At 41.0% G+C, this 18,199-nt stretch overlaps 1 protein-coding gene across 2 annotated transcripts in view; it reads left to right on the top strand.

Moving 5' to 3' along the window:
* Positions 1 to 13,133, top strand: part of LOC135903926 (uncharacterized) — a 43,322-nt gene extending 30,189 nt beyond the window's left edge. For both annotated transcript variants that reach the window (XM_065434403.1, XM_065434409.1), the window contains 5 exons: positions 900 to 1,035; positions 3,342 to 3,441; positions 4,375 to 4,475; positions 7,612 to 7,773; positions 10,995 to 13,133. In XM_065434403.1, coding sequence (XP_065290475.1) covers positions 900 to 1,035; positions 3,342 to 3,441; positions 4,375 to 4,475; positions 7,612 to 7,773; positions 10,995 to 12,274 — 1,779 coding nt within the window. In that variant the 3' untranslated portion in view covers positions 12,275 to 13,133. The remainder of the gene's footprint in view (positions 1 to 899; positions 1,036 to 3,341; positions 3,442 to 4,374; positions 4,476 to 7,611; positions 7,774 to 10,994) is intronic.
* Positions 13,134 to 18,199: the final 5,066 nt, after the last annotated feature.

Here is an 18,199-nt window from a genome sequence, read left to right as displayed (position 1 = left end):
GCATGTGACAGAAGGGCATTCATACCAAGGACGAGCCAGGCTAGTTGTCAAAATTTGTACCATTCCCCCTGACAACAAGTTGAGCTCATCTATACGAAAACCTACACGCACAGGTTTGACTTCACCACATTGTGTAAGTTTGCACATAAGTTATATAGGTGTTCATCAAAGTGATAGTACCACTTTATTTTAATGCAAAGAGTACACTTTTCCCAGCTAACCTTCTAGTTTCAAATCCCTGCAGCAAAATTGTTAGTACTAAAGTTAAACAAACTCTCAGTTTAGTTTTTTCAAAATGTATCTCTTAAAACCCTGTTCTGAAACAAAGATATTCAATAGTATGTATTTCTGGCTGTTTCATTGTGTATATGTTTCTTTGAACAAATAAATGCATTTGGTATATTTGGATTGTTCTTGCAGAGAATACTCGGTAGCAAAAGGGCTAATAAAACGTCAGATAGAAGATTAATCAATCTCCTACACCATGCACCCCTTCATATAGGCAATGTCCACATTGCACCCACCAGTAAGAGCTTCCTCTGGATAATAGAAGCCTATTGGATATAGCATAGAAAGGATACAAAAATAAATGTAGGGACATGTGTAAATGGATAAAATAAAATGGAGGCACCCAATGTGGCAATTGCTGAGGCAGCCAGCGGGGAGGCATAAATGGCTGAACAAAGAACGCCGCCAGCTGGGCGACATGGAGGCAAGCAGACACAATCAGAGAATGGAGAAAAAATGAGTTTATGATCAGGGGATGGTTGGTTACATACAATGATGTGACAAGATGTCACAGGGCGTAAAGTGGTTGGCTGATAGAGGCGCTACATAATTTGGATACTGAAAGCAAAACTGGATAAAACTCACTACACTAACAACATATACTTTTGCAGGACCTGGACGTGAACACTGGCATTGCCAGTCCTTTGCTTAGTCGATTTGACTTAGTTCTTGTCTTGAAGGATTCTCATAATCAAGACTGGGATCGACTGGTCTCCAAATTTATTCTTCGAGGACAAAACCCACTTGGTGAGTAAAAAAAAATTATGTAAAGCCAATATCTGCATCAAATATATGTACATTCCAGTCGCAATCATATTCATACTCTTTGAGACCACTGAGATTTGTTCAGACTGATGGAAAGATTGAAATATGTGAAATAAATTGACACGAAATTTTATAGAAAGGATGGTTTATTATAAAAATAACTAAACACATGACGGAAACTTCTGTACTTAATATGCCTCTTACTGGTAGGTTGCTTTTAGCCCTTATAATTGTTAACAATTGTGAAGGTATGCGGCAGTGTTGTAGTTTGTAGTCTGTTATTGATACCTCACCTCTTTTTTACTATGTCAGCTTATTTTTTCTTCGTAGAGTATGTTTTATGATTTCCATATGGAGCATGTGCTCCTCAATATCGGAAAAGGGGTGAGATCATTGTGCTAGATTTGCTGAAGTGGTTTTAAACGTTTCGAGAATGGTTAGTGGTGGCACCTCTACCTTTTTGAGTTAGCACTGCTACTTTATCCGTAGTAACGAAGTGCTCATCATACTTGAACATTAAGCCTGATAATATTAGTTACAGTGAAAGCAGTTAAAGGGGTCCTAAAACAAATTTTTTTCTGACCGGAGTCACGCGCTGAAATGTGTAACAGGAGCCGACAGTTGGGCAAGTTGGTGTACCTTCATCTTGTCCTACAGTGACACCTCAAACTCATTTGGCATGCTACTAAGTGTGCACATGTTTTCTTGCATTCCATCCCCGTTGCAAGTAGAGAGATGGCTTTTAGCTGCATGTGCTAAGCATCATGACAACTTGCGCTCTTGCAATCACATGTAATCAGTATGCTGCTAGGCATAATGTATATAAAACTTGCGGGAGTGAGATAGAAATTTTGATGCCACAGTGTGGATGAATTCGCCCATAGAATAGCGTTACTCAGATGCATCATTCAACCCTCCTTGTCCCACAGCCACTGGCAGTGGCACACGCTCATGGCACTTGAAAACTTTTCTAGACTTTTTTGTGTCGTTCAAGCTGTGATGACACTCTTTCGACACAAGGAGAAGGATAAAATAGTAAAACTTTGATATAATGACCACAGATATAACAAGTTATTGGATATGAAAAAGTACATCCAAAATTTGGTTGACCGTACTTTATTTTAATAGGGTTTTCTGTCATAGCGAAGCTGAAAATGCAGGACCACACAGAGTATCATTTATAGTGAAGCAATTCTTTATTTGCACATGGCCAATCATATACCTTCTGGTGGCAAAAATGTCAATTACTGTCTCCAACCAATTTGTGGATGCCTAAATTTTCGGACCAGCACAACTTCTGCGGCATCGCTGCCCACCCCTAGCACCAATGTATGATGGCAATAGCCGACATTTCGGACACCACACAATGTTTTGAACATGTACCACACACACACAATGTTGCAAACGTAGTGGCCATTTGCTGCCATGTCTACCAGGCACTAAATTGGAAGTTTACCGGTTGACTATTGACGGAAACAGCTCTGGTTATAACCAGGTTTGAGTTAGAACCTTAAGCAGCGCTGCTGGCAGAGTAGCTGGCGACAAGCCATCGTGGGAAGCTCGCCGTTAATGCATTTGCACTCTCAGACCTTAGCAATAGAGTGTGAGATCATGTGCATGGGCATGACTGATCGATGTAGTAGCAGAGTATCCACGTGTGGTACCCTCCATGTCAGAGAAGTCTGATGACGTCAGCAATGGCATGGCTTGGTTGGACTGCAGTCAGCAAGCCAATGCGCCTACCCGTGTAACAACACCTTTTGCATGCTTGCATATCCGCAGCAGTGCAGAGTGCATGTATGTAATTTATTGTCATTCCTCTGCGTTGCGTCACCGTGGCAAGGTGTCAACAAGCCATCAAAATCTAAAGATGACATTTTTCTGGCCTATTGGAGGCACCTTGCTTGCGTTTCCTTTACACAGATGTGATCACAATTTTTTTTACTGCTGATATCTGCATGTATGCTTATAATGAATACCAGATATAGTGAAGCTACTTTCGTGTCCAAATACAACTTCATTATAATGAGGTTTGATTGGACTTGTTATTTGGTTGCAGGGTAGGGGAATTTAGGAAACACTGGCATGTTATGCAAGGTTCCGGTAAAATCAATGCCATAAGGTCATCTAATGGCATTGATTTCTCCTTCTCTTGATTTTGATTTCTCTGCACTTCTTGAAGTTGTCCAGAACTATCTTTCAAACATGCTGCAATACTCTTTGGTGCTTCACATGTTAAAAATTACCAGATGGATCATCAAAACTGTCATATGCTTTGCATTTTCCAGAAGAACGAGAGGACACTGGATTTTGGTCCATAAGCCGAATGCGCTCCTACTTTTTGACAATCAAAACTCTCACTCCCAGGTTGACTGAAGATGCTCAAAGGTAGCAGTTTGTTTCTATTTTTGGTAGTGAGGAGTTCAGATTTTCATTGAACTTACTTGGTGGCTAGGAGCAAGAGCTCAGTACTAAATACAGTACTTTCCTTCTCAGGTTCTTGGTTGCTGCACTAAAAATTGTCGTTACAATATTCTTATACTTATTTTTGGAGCAGTTATTTTCATTTCCATCTGTGATGGCCTTGATTTGCTGAAAGCAAACTATCAGCAAACTATCAAACATGTGAAGGCTTGTCACATCACTGTAGCTTGTAGGCTTGGGTGCCTGTCAGTTGTTTTGCCCAGATGAAATTCAAATTGAAATGTAATTAATGTCAAACTGAAGCGACATAATTCCAATAGTTGATAAGTTTATGGAAAAAATGAAGAATTCAATAGCTTTGATTTCCTCAACCCGCAGCAAATAGCACTTCAACATTTGCAGTAAATGTGCATGCTATGTGAGCTATTGTCACTCACCCATACTTTACTGGTTCACAACTGCTGCTTCTTTACAAGCTTCTTATTTTATCCTTTGTTTCATTCCTTAAAAACCACCTTTTTGCTCTGAACAAATGCAGAAATAATGCAATCCTGACAGTCTACCTTGAATTAGTACTAGCTTTTGTTAATGTTCCAGGTATAAGAGCCAAGTACTATGTGTAACTGCAAGGACCCCGTTAACTAAAAAAAGATTCAGTGCTGTGTGCCTTGTGTAGTGTAGTTAGTCTAGCTGCTTTTGTCAGTTGGCTGTAAGTGCGATGGCTCGGGAACTGCTGCAACAGCTGTTACTTTACCTGAGCACAGCTAGCTTCTTGTGGTGTCAGTTATTCAGCAAGAATATAGTTATTTGCTTCAGAAAATGATCGCAACATGCCCATCTCAAGTGTTATATGTCTGTTACCAATGCTAATTCATGGTGTATTGGCTGCTGTTATAGAGTTCTGCAGGAGTACTACAGATGTCAGAGGAGTGTAGCTCAGCGTGATGCTGCCAGGACAACACTGCGACTTTTGGAGAGTCTAGTTCGACTGTCACAGGGTATGAAGCCCTCAGATTATTTCTTTGTACCATCTACATATGAAATGTTTGGAAATGTGCAAAATTTATTGAATATGTGAAATTCTGCTAGTACATTTCCTCACACATCTTGCTTGACCCTTCACAAGACGGCATACATCACCCTATAAGTGGGAGTAAAGCGGGAGTACACGAGCTGGTGCCGCTACCCTAGCAGCCATCTTTTCCTCACTACATCCTTGCTGTTTACAAGCCTACCCCTAGTTCAGTAGTGCTATGAGAGTGAGGTCGGCCATATCGTGTAGGGCAACGTAATATAGTGCAGAAAAGCCATGTTTCAGTATTTTGCATGTCCCTTATTGTGTAAGAAATATTAAGTGAGCATAAATATAAATATGGTGCCACAATTAAAATTTTAGCAAAAACCATCGACGATGATTGCCAATGTAAGCGAAGTAGATGAGTGCTTAAAGAAAGCTACTGTTCGTTTTATTAAAAGAATGGTGTACTTGATGACATATATTTGTTGCAGTGAGAACACTTAGGTAATGTTTGTTGCTTCATTGCATGATTCTACAGAGTACAGAGCTGTTAACCAGCATATCCCTAGCAGTAGAATAGGTGGACAGCATGCGGACTTCAGAGAGCTATTACTGTTGGCGTTCGGCAATCAATGCACCCTGCAACATGAGGAGTGCGTGCCCTTTGCGTAGGTGTTTTTTTTCCAACCTGCTGCCATTAACCTTTGTCCAACAACCTTTGACTTTCTTTTTCAAACGCGTAAAGTGCAAGGACAAGATGAGTGCAAAAGGACAACACGAGTGACCTTGTCCTTTGCGCTGTTGAAAAAGAATGTCACACCAACTTGCCCAAGCTTCAACAGTGTCAACCTCTGACTGCCAGCCACCAACCACGAAAACAAACGAAAAAACCAGAGAAAGCTTACCACTTTAAAATAATGACCCTTTTAAAAGTGAACTTGCTTATCTTGAAACAATTCAATCCATGTGGAAGAATCGAGAGCTGGGCAAGTCGGTACATTCTGGAAGACTAGAAACAGCACACAAAGGACTAAGCACAGTGAAAACAGAACACAGCCGGCGACTCGCAATGCTAGATGCTTTCCCAATAAATATTCAGTTGCGAGTCTGCACCCGGGTTGTGTTTTTGCTGTCCTTTGTGCACTGTTTCTAGTCTTCCAATGAAATGTTTACAAATTAGATATTGAAAGCATGATATGCACAAATAATGGCTGTGAAATCCTAGAGTGCATTTTTGTCCCATGCTCCAATTGCAACAAACTAAAAAAATATTTTTAGCTAGTGTACTTGCTACCCCTGCGTCATTTGAAGTAATATTTGTGGACCATTACTTAAGTATTATAACTTATACTTTGTGTCACATAAAGTGTTTGTGCCTAGTACAAGTTTTAGGCTTATGTCATGCAGATACAGTATGGTCACCGGGCGTCTTTAGTGTCAGTAATCAATAAACTCCTCAAGCTAGTGCTTAGAGGTGCAGCTAAGGTCCACTTTTGTAATGGCCAATGACTGCAAAAGTAACAGGTGGAAAAGTGGCGAGATATGTTTATTTTGTTTTTGGATTGATGTGTTACTCTTGAATGGCTGATTGTGGTGTCACCAAGGAAGTCTGTTACTGTTGTGTAAGCTTTGCCTGCTCAAATGTATTTAAATGTTTAGTTAAAGTGCAGCTGCAGCTTTCTCAGCAGAAAGAAATTTAAGGCCAACTTGCATATACTTCATAATACACATACGTGTGGGCTCATAGAAAACTACTAAAATTAAAATAACAACAACAAAAAAAAACAGCTTGCCCTGTCTGCTGCTTCTGAGTATTGCAGGCTAACTTGGATATATACAGTAAAACCTCACTCTAAGTTAAAGGGTGAGCTGCAATGTATTTTGCTTATAACCATCGTCAGCCTCACAGGCCAACATTGTACGCCAGGGCGGCAGACAATGTTGGCCTGACTTAATATGAAAGCTTATGGATGATGTAATATACAGTATACTCTCAGTTGTGCGAACGTCGGTTTATCGAATATTTCAGAATAGCAAACTTTTTAAAAATCCCCGGCAGTTTTCTTATAGATTCTATGCAAAACTGTTTCACCTAAACGAATTTTGGAACAGTCAATATTTAAGTTTAAAGAACTCGCTCAGAGTACCAAAGCTTGCACTGCACTGCACTGCAGGCGCAACCGATGCCCGCCCTCATCAAACCGCCACTCCAGTGGCAATGTAAAGTCACTGGTGCTATAGCGCCCTTGGGGCAAAGCTGCGGCGCAGAAAACGAATGGCAACGAGGCATGGCCTCCGAGATCACCCGCACGAAACGAGCACGCATGTAATTTCGGAGGCCATGAACAAAGTAAGATCGCTGGTGCTTGCAACGCCGCCAGAGTAAAGCGGCGATCTGTCACACCACAAACCACGTGGCGTGTGTTTTTTTTCGTCCAGCTAGTCGCGGCATGGTCGTCGTCTCTTTCTTTCCAGTCTCGTCGGTGGCGCACATGGCGTGTTTTTCATTGATATATACAAATTCCATTTCACACATTTCTAACACTATTGCTGTCATGTCTTTTGTTCCATGAATTGCACTTCAAACTTCTGACTCTGTATGCCATGTCTTATGTTGGTCTAGTGAATATTCAGTTTAGTGAACTTTCAGTTAAGTGAACTATTTCCTTCGGTCCCTTGAAGTTCACTCAAGTGAGAGTTCACTGTATTGTCACTAACGAGTTTGTGCTGCTGTGGACGAAAGGACGTTGTGAGGTGAAGAGGAGGTTGAAGTGTCTCGACGATCGGTAGACAGCGGTACCCTGACTACTGACCTACAACTTCATAACTGTGTATATTGTAAATACATATATTTTATTCCCCCGTCACATTTTGGTAACATTAATCTCTGGTTTGAGGTTGTGAAATAACTGTCACGGTAGCGATGAGAGTGAACTCACGTACGATCAAACATCATCCATGTCACCCATAGCATGCGGAATAAGGGCAATGTAAGGCAGCCAATGCAGATGCTGTAATAAAAAACATGCCTTTGCCTGTAGTGGAACATTGAGTTGAATCTGAATGTCTGCATTCAAGCCTTTCCCATTTAATTACACATTATAATCTGTCAACAGGCCATGCAAGGCTCATGTTTCGAGAGGAAGTTGGTGTCCAAGATGCAGTGGTCGCCGTGGCACTTATGGAAGTGTCCATGCAAAGTTCAGCCCTTGTGGAAAATGTTGACGCATTGCACACTGGATTTGCAACAGACCCAGAGAAGGAGTATCGAAATCAAGGTAAACTGTATTGTAGTGCAATATCTTTGCTTTTTACTGCAGCCACTTTTAGTTTTAGAAACGCACTCATTCGAAATCCCATGTGCCTGTGAAATGCTCCAAGGCAGTGTTCAGATATGCAGTTTCTCTGCCTTTATTGCACCTCAACAGCAGCATTGGGAATAATGAGAAACACTCTAGTGCTCTGTCTAATGTACATTTGAACATTGGCCTCTTTCAAAGGCAGATATACTTGGCATTTGGGCTGGCTTTGCAAAGTGGCATGTGGCTTCTGAAAGAAACTTTCTCACTAGCATCATTTGATATTTTACTTATGTACAGTTGGCATTAAAAGTTTATGAGGTGCAAGTTCCATGTGAAGACTAAATTTTCCTGTAGTTTCTTCCTTTAGACTGTCCAAGGGGACACCAATATGTGAACCACATATTTCACTCTAGGGTGAAAACATTAATCTGTATCTAGCTGCGAGCCCACAGTTAGGCGAATTGTAGCCCTCTCGTAGATTCTATGTCCTGTAGCAAACTCCTAATGCTAATATTATGTGTGATACACATGTACATATAGAGAAAACAGAGGGAAGGCGGGAGATGGAAATTCTAGATGATAAGCGAAATGAGAACATAGTAAATGCAGGAGCCAACATTTCAACAAATCCACTTGTCGAAACGTTGGCTCCAGCTTTTACCTTCGTCTCGTTTTGCTCACCATATACATACAGGTATACAGGATGTCCCAGCTATCATGTAACAAGATTTAGAAATATGCAAATGCCACTAGCTAGACAGAGCCAAGGTAATGTTGTTTGCCGTTGCTCGGAGGTACTCAGATCATTTCTTGCATTCTACCTAATTACATAATTAGTCTTAAATAATTAATCAACTTCTCAAGTATTATAATTAGATTCAAAGTGTCAATCAGAATATTGTAGAGCAACATGAAAAACTTGCGATACAGCTTTCTGTTGCCCAATACGTGTTACATAAAAGGGTTTTTTTGAGCATGAAAAAAGCCAGCGAAAACACTCAAAGTGCTTTGAGTGACCAGACGCACAGTAATTTTGCATGTATTAATGCGATAGCATCAAGGGCCCCCATATCGCAAAAAGATCCAATATCGGCATTGGACACTGCTTGGTGAAAAATTCTGAACCACAACAATGCAGGCCCTCCATGTGGTGCAGAGGCGTTACTGAAATAATTGAATTTCTCAAAGTAAAATACATCAAGAAATCATAAAGTACAACCTAAACACAATCTAGAGACATGATAGCGTTGGAGTTTAATTTTAATATTGCAGAAAATATAATTCTGTTACACGAAAGTTCCAACACAAACCCCTTTTCCAAGCGGCATAGCCCTCTCGGTTCCTTGTAATAACACCATCACGCTCACCTCCGCATGAGAGCTGCGGTTGCCGGGAACCGTGACAAGCAGTCGGGGATCTTCGAAATCTATCGCGTTCCACTCTTAAAGGTGAAGCTTAAGCATCCTCTAAATTTTTGTGGCCTTCTTTCACGCTCGGGAAAAGACTTTTATGTAGCTCGTATTGAGCAAGAGAAAGCTGTAGTGGGCGCTTTTCATGTTGTTATACAATTTTCTCATTGACACTTTTCATCTAACTATAATATTTGAGAAGTTGGTTAAATTATTAGGAATAATTATGAATCAGATGGAATGCAAAAAAATAATCTGAGTATATTTCCAAGTGATGGCAAACAGCATTACATTGGTTCTGTCCAGCTACATGGCATTTGCATATTTTTGTATCATGGTGCATGATAGTTTGGACATCCTATATCTATTAATATATACAGCGTGTCCCAACTAACTTCAGCCAGAGTTTAAGAATATGTGAATGCCACGTAGCTGGACAGAAACAAGGTAATGTTTGTCTTCACTTGTAGATACTCAAATTATTTTTCAAGAAAAGCTTGTATTGCCTCCCTCGAGTTGGCATCAGTAATGCTGTACGAAAAAACTCAAGCTGCGCAAAAATAAAAATTGCTTGTCGGGCTGCAGATTTGAACCAACCACCAACCTCCGGGTTGCAAAACCACCACGCTAACCGATTGAGCCACTGTCAGTTCATCATACGTGGACTTTAAAGTGGGGTTTTTTATGCCTGAAGAAGTATACACAGCGCAAGGTGCGAGCCAATCACAGGCATCCCGTCCCCTCTCTCCGGAAGAGGGAAAGGATGTGATAGCGTGTTCGCTCATCTCACACCTGCAGTTTCCCGCCAGTTCAGGCCCGGCAGTCAGATGGGGAGGCCGCCGCATTTGGTTTGTTCTGCCGAAGAGCAGGCTGTGTTGAAAGAATGGGAGCGGGCCGTGCGTCGTGCATTTGGCTGAAGAACATGCAGCGTTGGATGAACGCCGCCAAGAACTCGCTTGAAAAAGGGCTCATCATCGATGTGCCGACCTCGCCGTGAGGGAGCATGAAGCTGAGGTGTTATGACAATGAAGAGCCGCAGATCCCGAGCTTCACTTGCACCACTCTTCACAGTAGTGGCACAATGTGTCTCAAACGCTCAAAAAAACTAACCGACTGCTCCCCTAGGGTTGCTTCGCATGCACCCCTGTTCCTGGTAGGGGAGGGGCTATAATTTTTTTTTTCATTCTACCTAAAAACATAATTAGTCCTAATTAATTAATCATTTTCTCAAATATTTTAATTAGATTAAAAGGATTGGTCCGAAAATTGTAGAGTAACATGAAAAACTCCAGATACAGCTTTCTGTTGCCCAATACGGGCTTCATAAAAGTGTTTTTCCAAACGTGAAAGAAGCCCGCGAATACACGCAAAGTGCCTCGAGTGGCCAGTCGCGCGACAATTTTGTGTGCTTTTGTAGGCTTTTTTCAAGCTTGGAAAAACACTTTTATATAGCCTGTATTGAGCAACAGAAAGCTGTATTGGGAGTTTTTGATGTCGCTCTACAATTTTTCATTGACACCTTTCATCTAATCATAATATTTGAGAAGTTACATAATTAAGACTAATTATCTAATTAGGCAAAATGAAGAAAATAGTTTGAGTATCTCCAAGTGATGGCAAACAACATTACCTTGGTTCGGTCCAGCTACATGGCATTAATATATTTTTAAGCTCTGGCTAAAGTTAGCTGGGACATCTTGCGTACATATTTACAGGTCTGATGATATTGCAAAGCTCTCTGCAAAGTTACATTGTGCTTGCATTGCTGCATCTTTCTTGTTCTTCCAGCAAAAGTTATTCTGACCCGTCTTGGCCTTCTTGACATCCTTGACCAGGAACTAAGCCACTGCAGTAGGAAGAGTTACCCATTCCACAAGAGAGGTGATCACTCCCAATTATTACCACAAGACAGGAGCTGTGATGAGCACATACGTGCTGCCCCAAAACTGGACTTGTCTTCTAATGATGATTTTCAAGATCAGTGTGGTAATACGGGTGGTTGTATCAGTGACACATCACAGAAGAGTAACACAGGGCAGCTGAAGTCGCACCATGATGAAGCAACTAAGAGGGCTCGGAATCTTGGCACATCTAGACTGGCTGCATGTGCAGAATCCCACAATAGTCGAAAAGGATCAAAAAGTGCGAAAGAAAAGCATCAAAGCGGTTCAAAGAAAACACGGCACAGTGTAGTTAGTGCAGATGAAGATCTGTTGGAAGGTCTTAACAGTGAATGTAGCACTAGTTGCCACAATTCACTTCATGAACATTGTATTGCACTGAAAACGAAGAGGCGTACTTCGGAGGCACATCAGGCTGAGGAAGCATCAGAGGAGTGTGCGCCATTTGCAAGAAAGACAAGTAATGTCTACCCCAAATCTGATGTTCATCAAAGTGTTGACATTGCAAAGCTACTTAAAACTTTTGTTCGGAAGCCGAAAAATCAGGCCTCAGCACATGAGAGGAGGCCTTTCTTGGGGGCGAACTCTCATGCTGAAGATAACTCGCACAGAGTGGTACATTCCTCAGAGCAAGTGGCAGAGCATCCTGCGACGTCATCAGGGGACTCAAGTGAAGGTGATAAATTGACACCCAGCCATGAAAATCGCATTCAGTCTTCCCAGCAAAGTATCACTGACTGCGCACTACAAGAGACCTCAGGCGATGTCAGTGCTTTGAAGGAGCAAGTAAAAGATTGTGCCTCATCAGAGAAAGCATCAAAGCAGAGACCAACTGCTTCGTTCAGTAGTGCACAAGAGAAGTTAAAAAGGTTTGCACTGGTGAAGACATGTCAGACATCGCCACATAGCACCACTTTGAAAGCTGTGGCAAATGGGGCTGTATTAACAAGTAGCTCTTCAACAAACACCACAAGTCCATCTGAAAGTGCAAGCAGTTGTGTCTACAACACACTGTCATTTCTTAACAAAAGTAAACCATCAACGCAGGAAGTGACTGCAACACACACTTTAGGAATTGTCAATGATGATGAACTTGGCCTGAATGATGATGACTGGATGTTTGACCGTGTACCTTGTGACAAACGTCGGCGGACAAATAATGAATAGCCATTTCAGTTGGCTGATGGATAACATAGTAAATTGATGTGGTGTTTTGTGTGTAACCTGCAGAAACGTGCGTGTGAGGTGCTTCGCCACGTTTCAGGTGTAAGTTGCTGTCTTCTGATACTTCTGTACAAGTTGTCATGGCCGACATGACTGAATGTAAGTGAGTAACACATCTGTATATGTTACATCTCAAAACGTTAGTGAACATGAGCATTACTTTTGCATAACATACACAGTGTGGTATGTTAGACTTGTGCAAGTGCAATGTATCTGCTCTTGTCTTTCATGTGGTACATTGTTCTCACTGTATTTTGTTCAATGTCAATCATCTTCTTTGTATTACTTAAGAAGGTGCACCACCCAAGTGACAGCAGACTCAGGAGAGATGAATTACCTTTGCATTCAACAGCACATGACTCATAGGTAATTCAAGTTAATAAGGGTTTCAGATCCAATGTCATCAATAAATTCTACTTAATAGAGGTAAGAGTAGAGGCTTGCTTTTATGATGATTAAGTTCAGCAGCTTGCTTAGTGCTAAAGTTGCTTTTGCATATGAAGGATGTTCTGCTTTCTGCAGCATAAATTGTCACATGAGAATGTTTCTTGAATACTCTCATTCTAATACTTAAGTGTTCCCATTTAAGCCTTTTTGTTTACATTTTTCTTGCTATATGTGCACATAACTTATTCTTGTGTGTGTTGTGTATCTAGCTAGCAGGGGGTCATCAGTATCAGTGCATAAGCAGTGACAGCTATTTATGTATTATAAACCACAGCTGGATTGGGCTGTGTGTCTTATTGTATTCATGTTGGTGTGGCAAGCCACTGCCGAATAAATGTGTGTTCTGCCTGGTGTATGTCTGGCCTCTAACAGTGATTATAAGGATGGCTAAATAACCCACGGCAGTCTTGGATGTGCAGAAAATTCAGGCATCTTGCCAGACACAAAAGAAAGTACAGAAGCCAGCTAGGTGCTCATGAAACACCTGCTGAAGTTCTGTCCAGCAACAGGTAACCTGAAAGCCTACATTGAATGCTTCAAAGCATTTGCTAGTGTTAACAGCTTCACTCTGATATGTTTATCACAGTGATGAAGAAAAGTGCCTACGCTACCCTACACAATTTGGCGTTTCCTGAGACCCCTGGAAAGAAAACATATGAGCAGCTGAAGCAGTTGCTTCTAAAGTATTACCCACCAAAGAGGTTTGTTTTTTGTTGCAGAAGAGCAGTTTTGCTTCCATCAATGCACACAATAGTTGGCAGACAACATTATTGTACAACTGAAGAAGCTGGCAATGAACTGTGAGGTAGGCATATTTTTGGAATGAAGCACTGTGGGACGAACTGGTTGTCAGAGTGCACAGCGAGGACATCCGATGCAAGCTGCTGGCTACTGAAGACAGCAATAACTTAACATGGCCAAAGGGTCGCACCATGTCACATCTATGGAAGCTGCCGAAGAACATGCAAAATTGATGCTATCGGGGCAGTTTCAACAACAACTGGTTATGATGGACCGCTCATAGCAATGTGTATGTCGCATTGCATTTGAAAAACACGCTGAGGCAGGGCCTGCCTCGACCCACTCTCTTCTGGACACCAACTGGCAACAGGGAAACAAACTTCGTGAGAAAACTACGTTGTCTCGAAAAGGGACAGCTGGACTACACACTGGACCACTGTGCTTCAGATGTTGGTGAGGGCATGGACCCCAATGCTGTCATCGAGACACTTTAATTGCTCTAAGATAAGGCACTTGGCTAGCATGTGCAAAACTAAATGGAACAGTTTTGTTGAATAAGACGAAGTGTCGAGTGTTCGATTGTACATATTTGGCCCATAAGCGAAATTGTCCGCATACAGCACCTTCAAAGTGTGCGTGCAACTAGTGCTCTTTCTCTCTCACTTCTCTCTCTTTGTGTTCCTATATCCCCGTTCTCCGGTGTAAGGTAGTAACATACGTCCGGTTAACATCCCTGCCTTTCCCCTCTTCATTTTCTCTCTCTCTCATACAGGGTTCATTTGAATGTGAACAGAAAGTGGATTTCAATGGAAATAGACTTTGGGTCGACCATATGTATTATTCCAGAAAATGAACTGATCAGGCATTTTGCTAGGATGCAGCTAGAGCCAGTTAATTTCTGGTTGCATACTTACAAAGGCACAAATGTCACAGGGAAAGGCAGCATGACAGTTATTCTATGGTGTGATGGTGCTTATTTTAGGCTATCGTTGATTGTGGCACTGGCTGACGGAGAGCGAACAGCTTGGATGACTTTGAAGCCAAAGTAGTGTTATACCTAGTGCAGGAGAAAGTGAATAAGTGACACCTCTTGTAATTGTTCCCAAGAGTGATGGTGCAACTGTCAGGTTTTGCGGAGATTGTCATGTAGCTTTGAACCCCTGTCTCACTGTGGTGCATTACCTGACACCTTTGCAAGAGGATGTCTTTGCGTCCTTGGCTGGCCGAAAGAAGTTCGCAGTCTTGGATTTGTCGAATGCATACATGCAGCTAAAAGGGGATGGGAAGTCATAAAAGGTGCTTACTATAAATACTAATCTTAGGCTGTTCAATTTACCAGTTTGCCTTCTGGAATTCCTAGTGCTCTAGAAATATTTCAGTCTGTAATGGAGAGCCTTAAATAGAATAGAAAGCACAGTTTGTTGTCTACGCGATGTTCTAATTTCAGGTAGAACAGAACAGAAATGCCAGCAATGAACGGAACAGGTTCTGGAAAGGTTACACAAGCACGGCTTGCACATTAACACCAAGAAATGTCAGTTTCTACAAAGTAGGGTGCACTATCTTGGCCGCCATAATGATGAAGCAGGCATTTGTCCGGCAAAAGAAAGAGTTGAGGCCATAGCCCAAGCTCTGGCATCCACCTTGGTAACCAAGCTGAAAGTTTTCCTCAGGTTAGTTAAAGGGGACAATCAATTCTTGTGGTAGCCTATTCTTTAGTGCAACTGGTCACAGTCCAATCCAGCAGTGGTAATGTGGAAAATGCCATGAAACATTCTTTATCAGGATTTTTCAATCAGCAGTGGTGATAGGGATCATTAGGTCGTACAATTGAAACATTTTGGAAACAGTGATAGATGAGCGTGATCATGAATCTACACTGACATTGGTGGGAAGAGGTAGGATATGCCACTAGTGCCATTCATGTATAGTGATGATACCTATTTATGGCACAATAAGTCAGTGGCGTTTTGCATCTCACAGGGAGAGTGCAGAACACTCACTCGCAAACTTATGTGCATACAAAAGCGCTCATGATGCACAATCGTGCAATGAAAGATGCCACAGCTCTGCCATTGCACGCATTGCGGTGAAGGCTGCACCAGTTGTTAGCATGGACTTCTTAAAGTAAATAGCTTTTTCGGGCTCTTTCAGTAATATTTATGGTAGGTCAGTTGTAGGTACATCGGTGGACGGCGGTCGGACTTGGTAAGGAAAACATCCTTTTGCTTTCTCTTGCTCTTTTGTTTGCTTAAGTGTTCATTTGGGCTATTCATTTACATTGAGGAATACTGCGAGGAAATAAATTTACTGCACGAATTTCAACACAAGAATATAGTAAGGTACATGAACAAACACTACCTTTCAACTAGCTTTATTCTTTGTCACAGTACGAACCAACTTGCCATGCAACAGGTCTTATTGAGAATCATCGTCGATGATTTGTGCTCAACTTTATTACCTTGTAATACACATTCACCTATGTAATATTATAAGGACAACGATTTTAAGCAATAGGTATGCTGTGCCCCATAACAACCGACTTACAAATGGTAATCTGATTGCATCCATCTCTAGAACCAAGGTTTCACCACCAGTTTGCACCACATACTGTTCTTTGTGACTTTTTCTTCCAATTTAGAATTATAATTGGTCAGCAAGAGTTAGAGATAATAAAATGCTGACCATCAACCATTGACTCAGTTCAATCCGAGAAGGCATTCTCCAAATGGCAGCAGCACAAGTGGAATGATGAAAAAACTTGTTTGCTTCTTATCGGTACACACCCTAATAGAAGAAAGGGCGAAGTGTCAAGCATGCGGATGTCTTATCATGCCTTCCATTAGTGCAACAAATCAATTTTTTTCTCGCTGTTGATAAAAGCGCCTTTCACTGCAAAAGATATTATACAAGAAACATAAAAAGATGAACTACTTAAAGCAGTAATTGACCTGAGGCGGCGAGACTAACTGAAGGAAACAAACCAAAAGTACTGTGCATACTTCTCACATCAGCATGTGCTCTGTATTGATCAGGGGTGTTTGCTATGGAAGATCAGAGTTGTAATACCACAGGCATCAAGGCCAACCGTCCTGGCACTAATGCACAAAGGACACCCCGACGTTAACGAAAGCAAGATAATGGCACGCGGTTGGGTTTAGTGGCCAACGTGGATACCGACTTGGAATAAAGTGCCCCATCATTCTTTCGTATTTTGCAGGCTTTCTTTCAGGCTTGGAAAAGAACCTTTAATAGGACATATTGAGCTACACAAAACTGAAGTAGAAATTTTTCAGGATGGCCTAGAATTTTGATTGACGCTCTTGCTCTGAATATAATATTTGAGAGGTTGATTAATTAATAAGAACTAAATCCATGGCTTACAGAGAGCCTTCGAGAAGCGATGCGGTCTCGTGAAAATTAGTATAACAATACTAAGAAGCAACCTTTCAATACTAAACTACTTGCCTGTTACAAAAAATGTTCTAACTCACTTTCTGCACAGCTGAGGAGTGCAAAGAGGAATTATAACAAACAAAAAATTATAGAATGTGGTAATAACACTAGGAAAAAGTGGGAAATAGTTAACACCTTTTTAAACCGTAAGTCTCAGAACTTCATTTCGAGAATCATTCACAATGACACGGTATACATTAATCTGCTTGATATTGCAAATTCCTTTTGTGGTGCTTTCTTCAAAAACACTTCTGATTCCACTTCATGCTGTAACATGTCCTTTAACCGCTTACCTCACTCATTTTTTCCTTTTCCAACAACGCCTGATGAAGTAATTCTAATAATTAGAACCCTTAAAGCCACTAGTGCTGGCCTAGATAATATTAACGCTTATCATATTAAAATGATTGCACAACATATTGCTAATGTCCTCCCAGCTATAATTAACCTTACTTTTAAAACCGATGTTTTCCCATGTGAACTCAAACACGGTCGAGTCATTCCTGTTTTCAAAAAAGGTGATCATACGCCTACACAGAATTATAGACCCATTTGCATTCTTCCATATTTTAATAAAGATACTGAAAAACTTATCAAAAACTGTCTAACAAAATATTTAGATAAATTTAGTATTCTTTACCCTCATCAGTTTGGCTTTTGTTCTGACTTTTCGACTACTCTAGCACTTATATCTCTCACTGATTATCTCAAAAAAGCGATTGATGAAGGTAAATTTGCAGTCTCAATATTCATAGACCTATCCAAGGCCTTCAACAGATCTAATCACACAATTATTTGTGCTAAACTTTGGAATAACTATTGCTAAGCTATTCGAATAACTGGTCCGCCTCTATTTCTAATCCGCAGTTACTTACAAGATAGAATTTAAAACAAGTCAACGTTTCTGGGTACTACACTAAAGAAACTACCACTAACATTGGTTTACCACAGGGGTCCATATTAGGTCTCCTATTTTTTCTAATTTGTATTAATGATCTGCCTATTACCTCTCCTCATCAAAGTGCATTCTGTACACTGATGACACTACTATATATATTTCTAACAATTGTGTACCAATGCTAACAAGTAAGCTAAACGAAAATCGTGAAAATTTCCACATGGTGTGAACTTAATAAACTGCAGGTTAACCATAATAAGACCAATTTTGTCGTCTTTGCCTTGCATCAGCGATTGCCTGAGCTCCTTCAGTCTATTTCAATAAAC

The sequence above is a fragment of the Dermacentor albipictus genome, chromosome 1 (assembly GCF_038994185.2).
Source record: "Dermacentor albipictus isolate Rhodes 1998 colony chromosome 1, USDA_Dalb.pri_finalv2, whole genome shotgun sequence".
In the NCBI taxonomy this organism is placed as follows: Eukaryota; Metazoa; Arthropoda; class Arachnida; order Ixodida; family Ixodidae; genus Dermacentor; species Dermacentor albipictus.
This window is presented reverse-complemented; position numbering and strand designations above follow the sequence as displayed.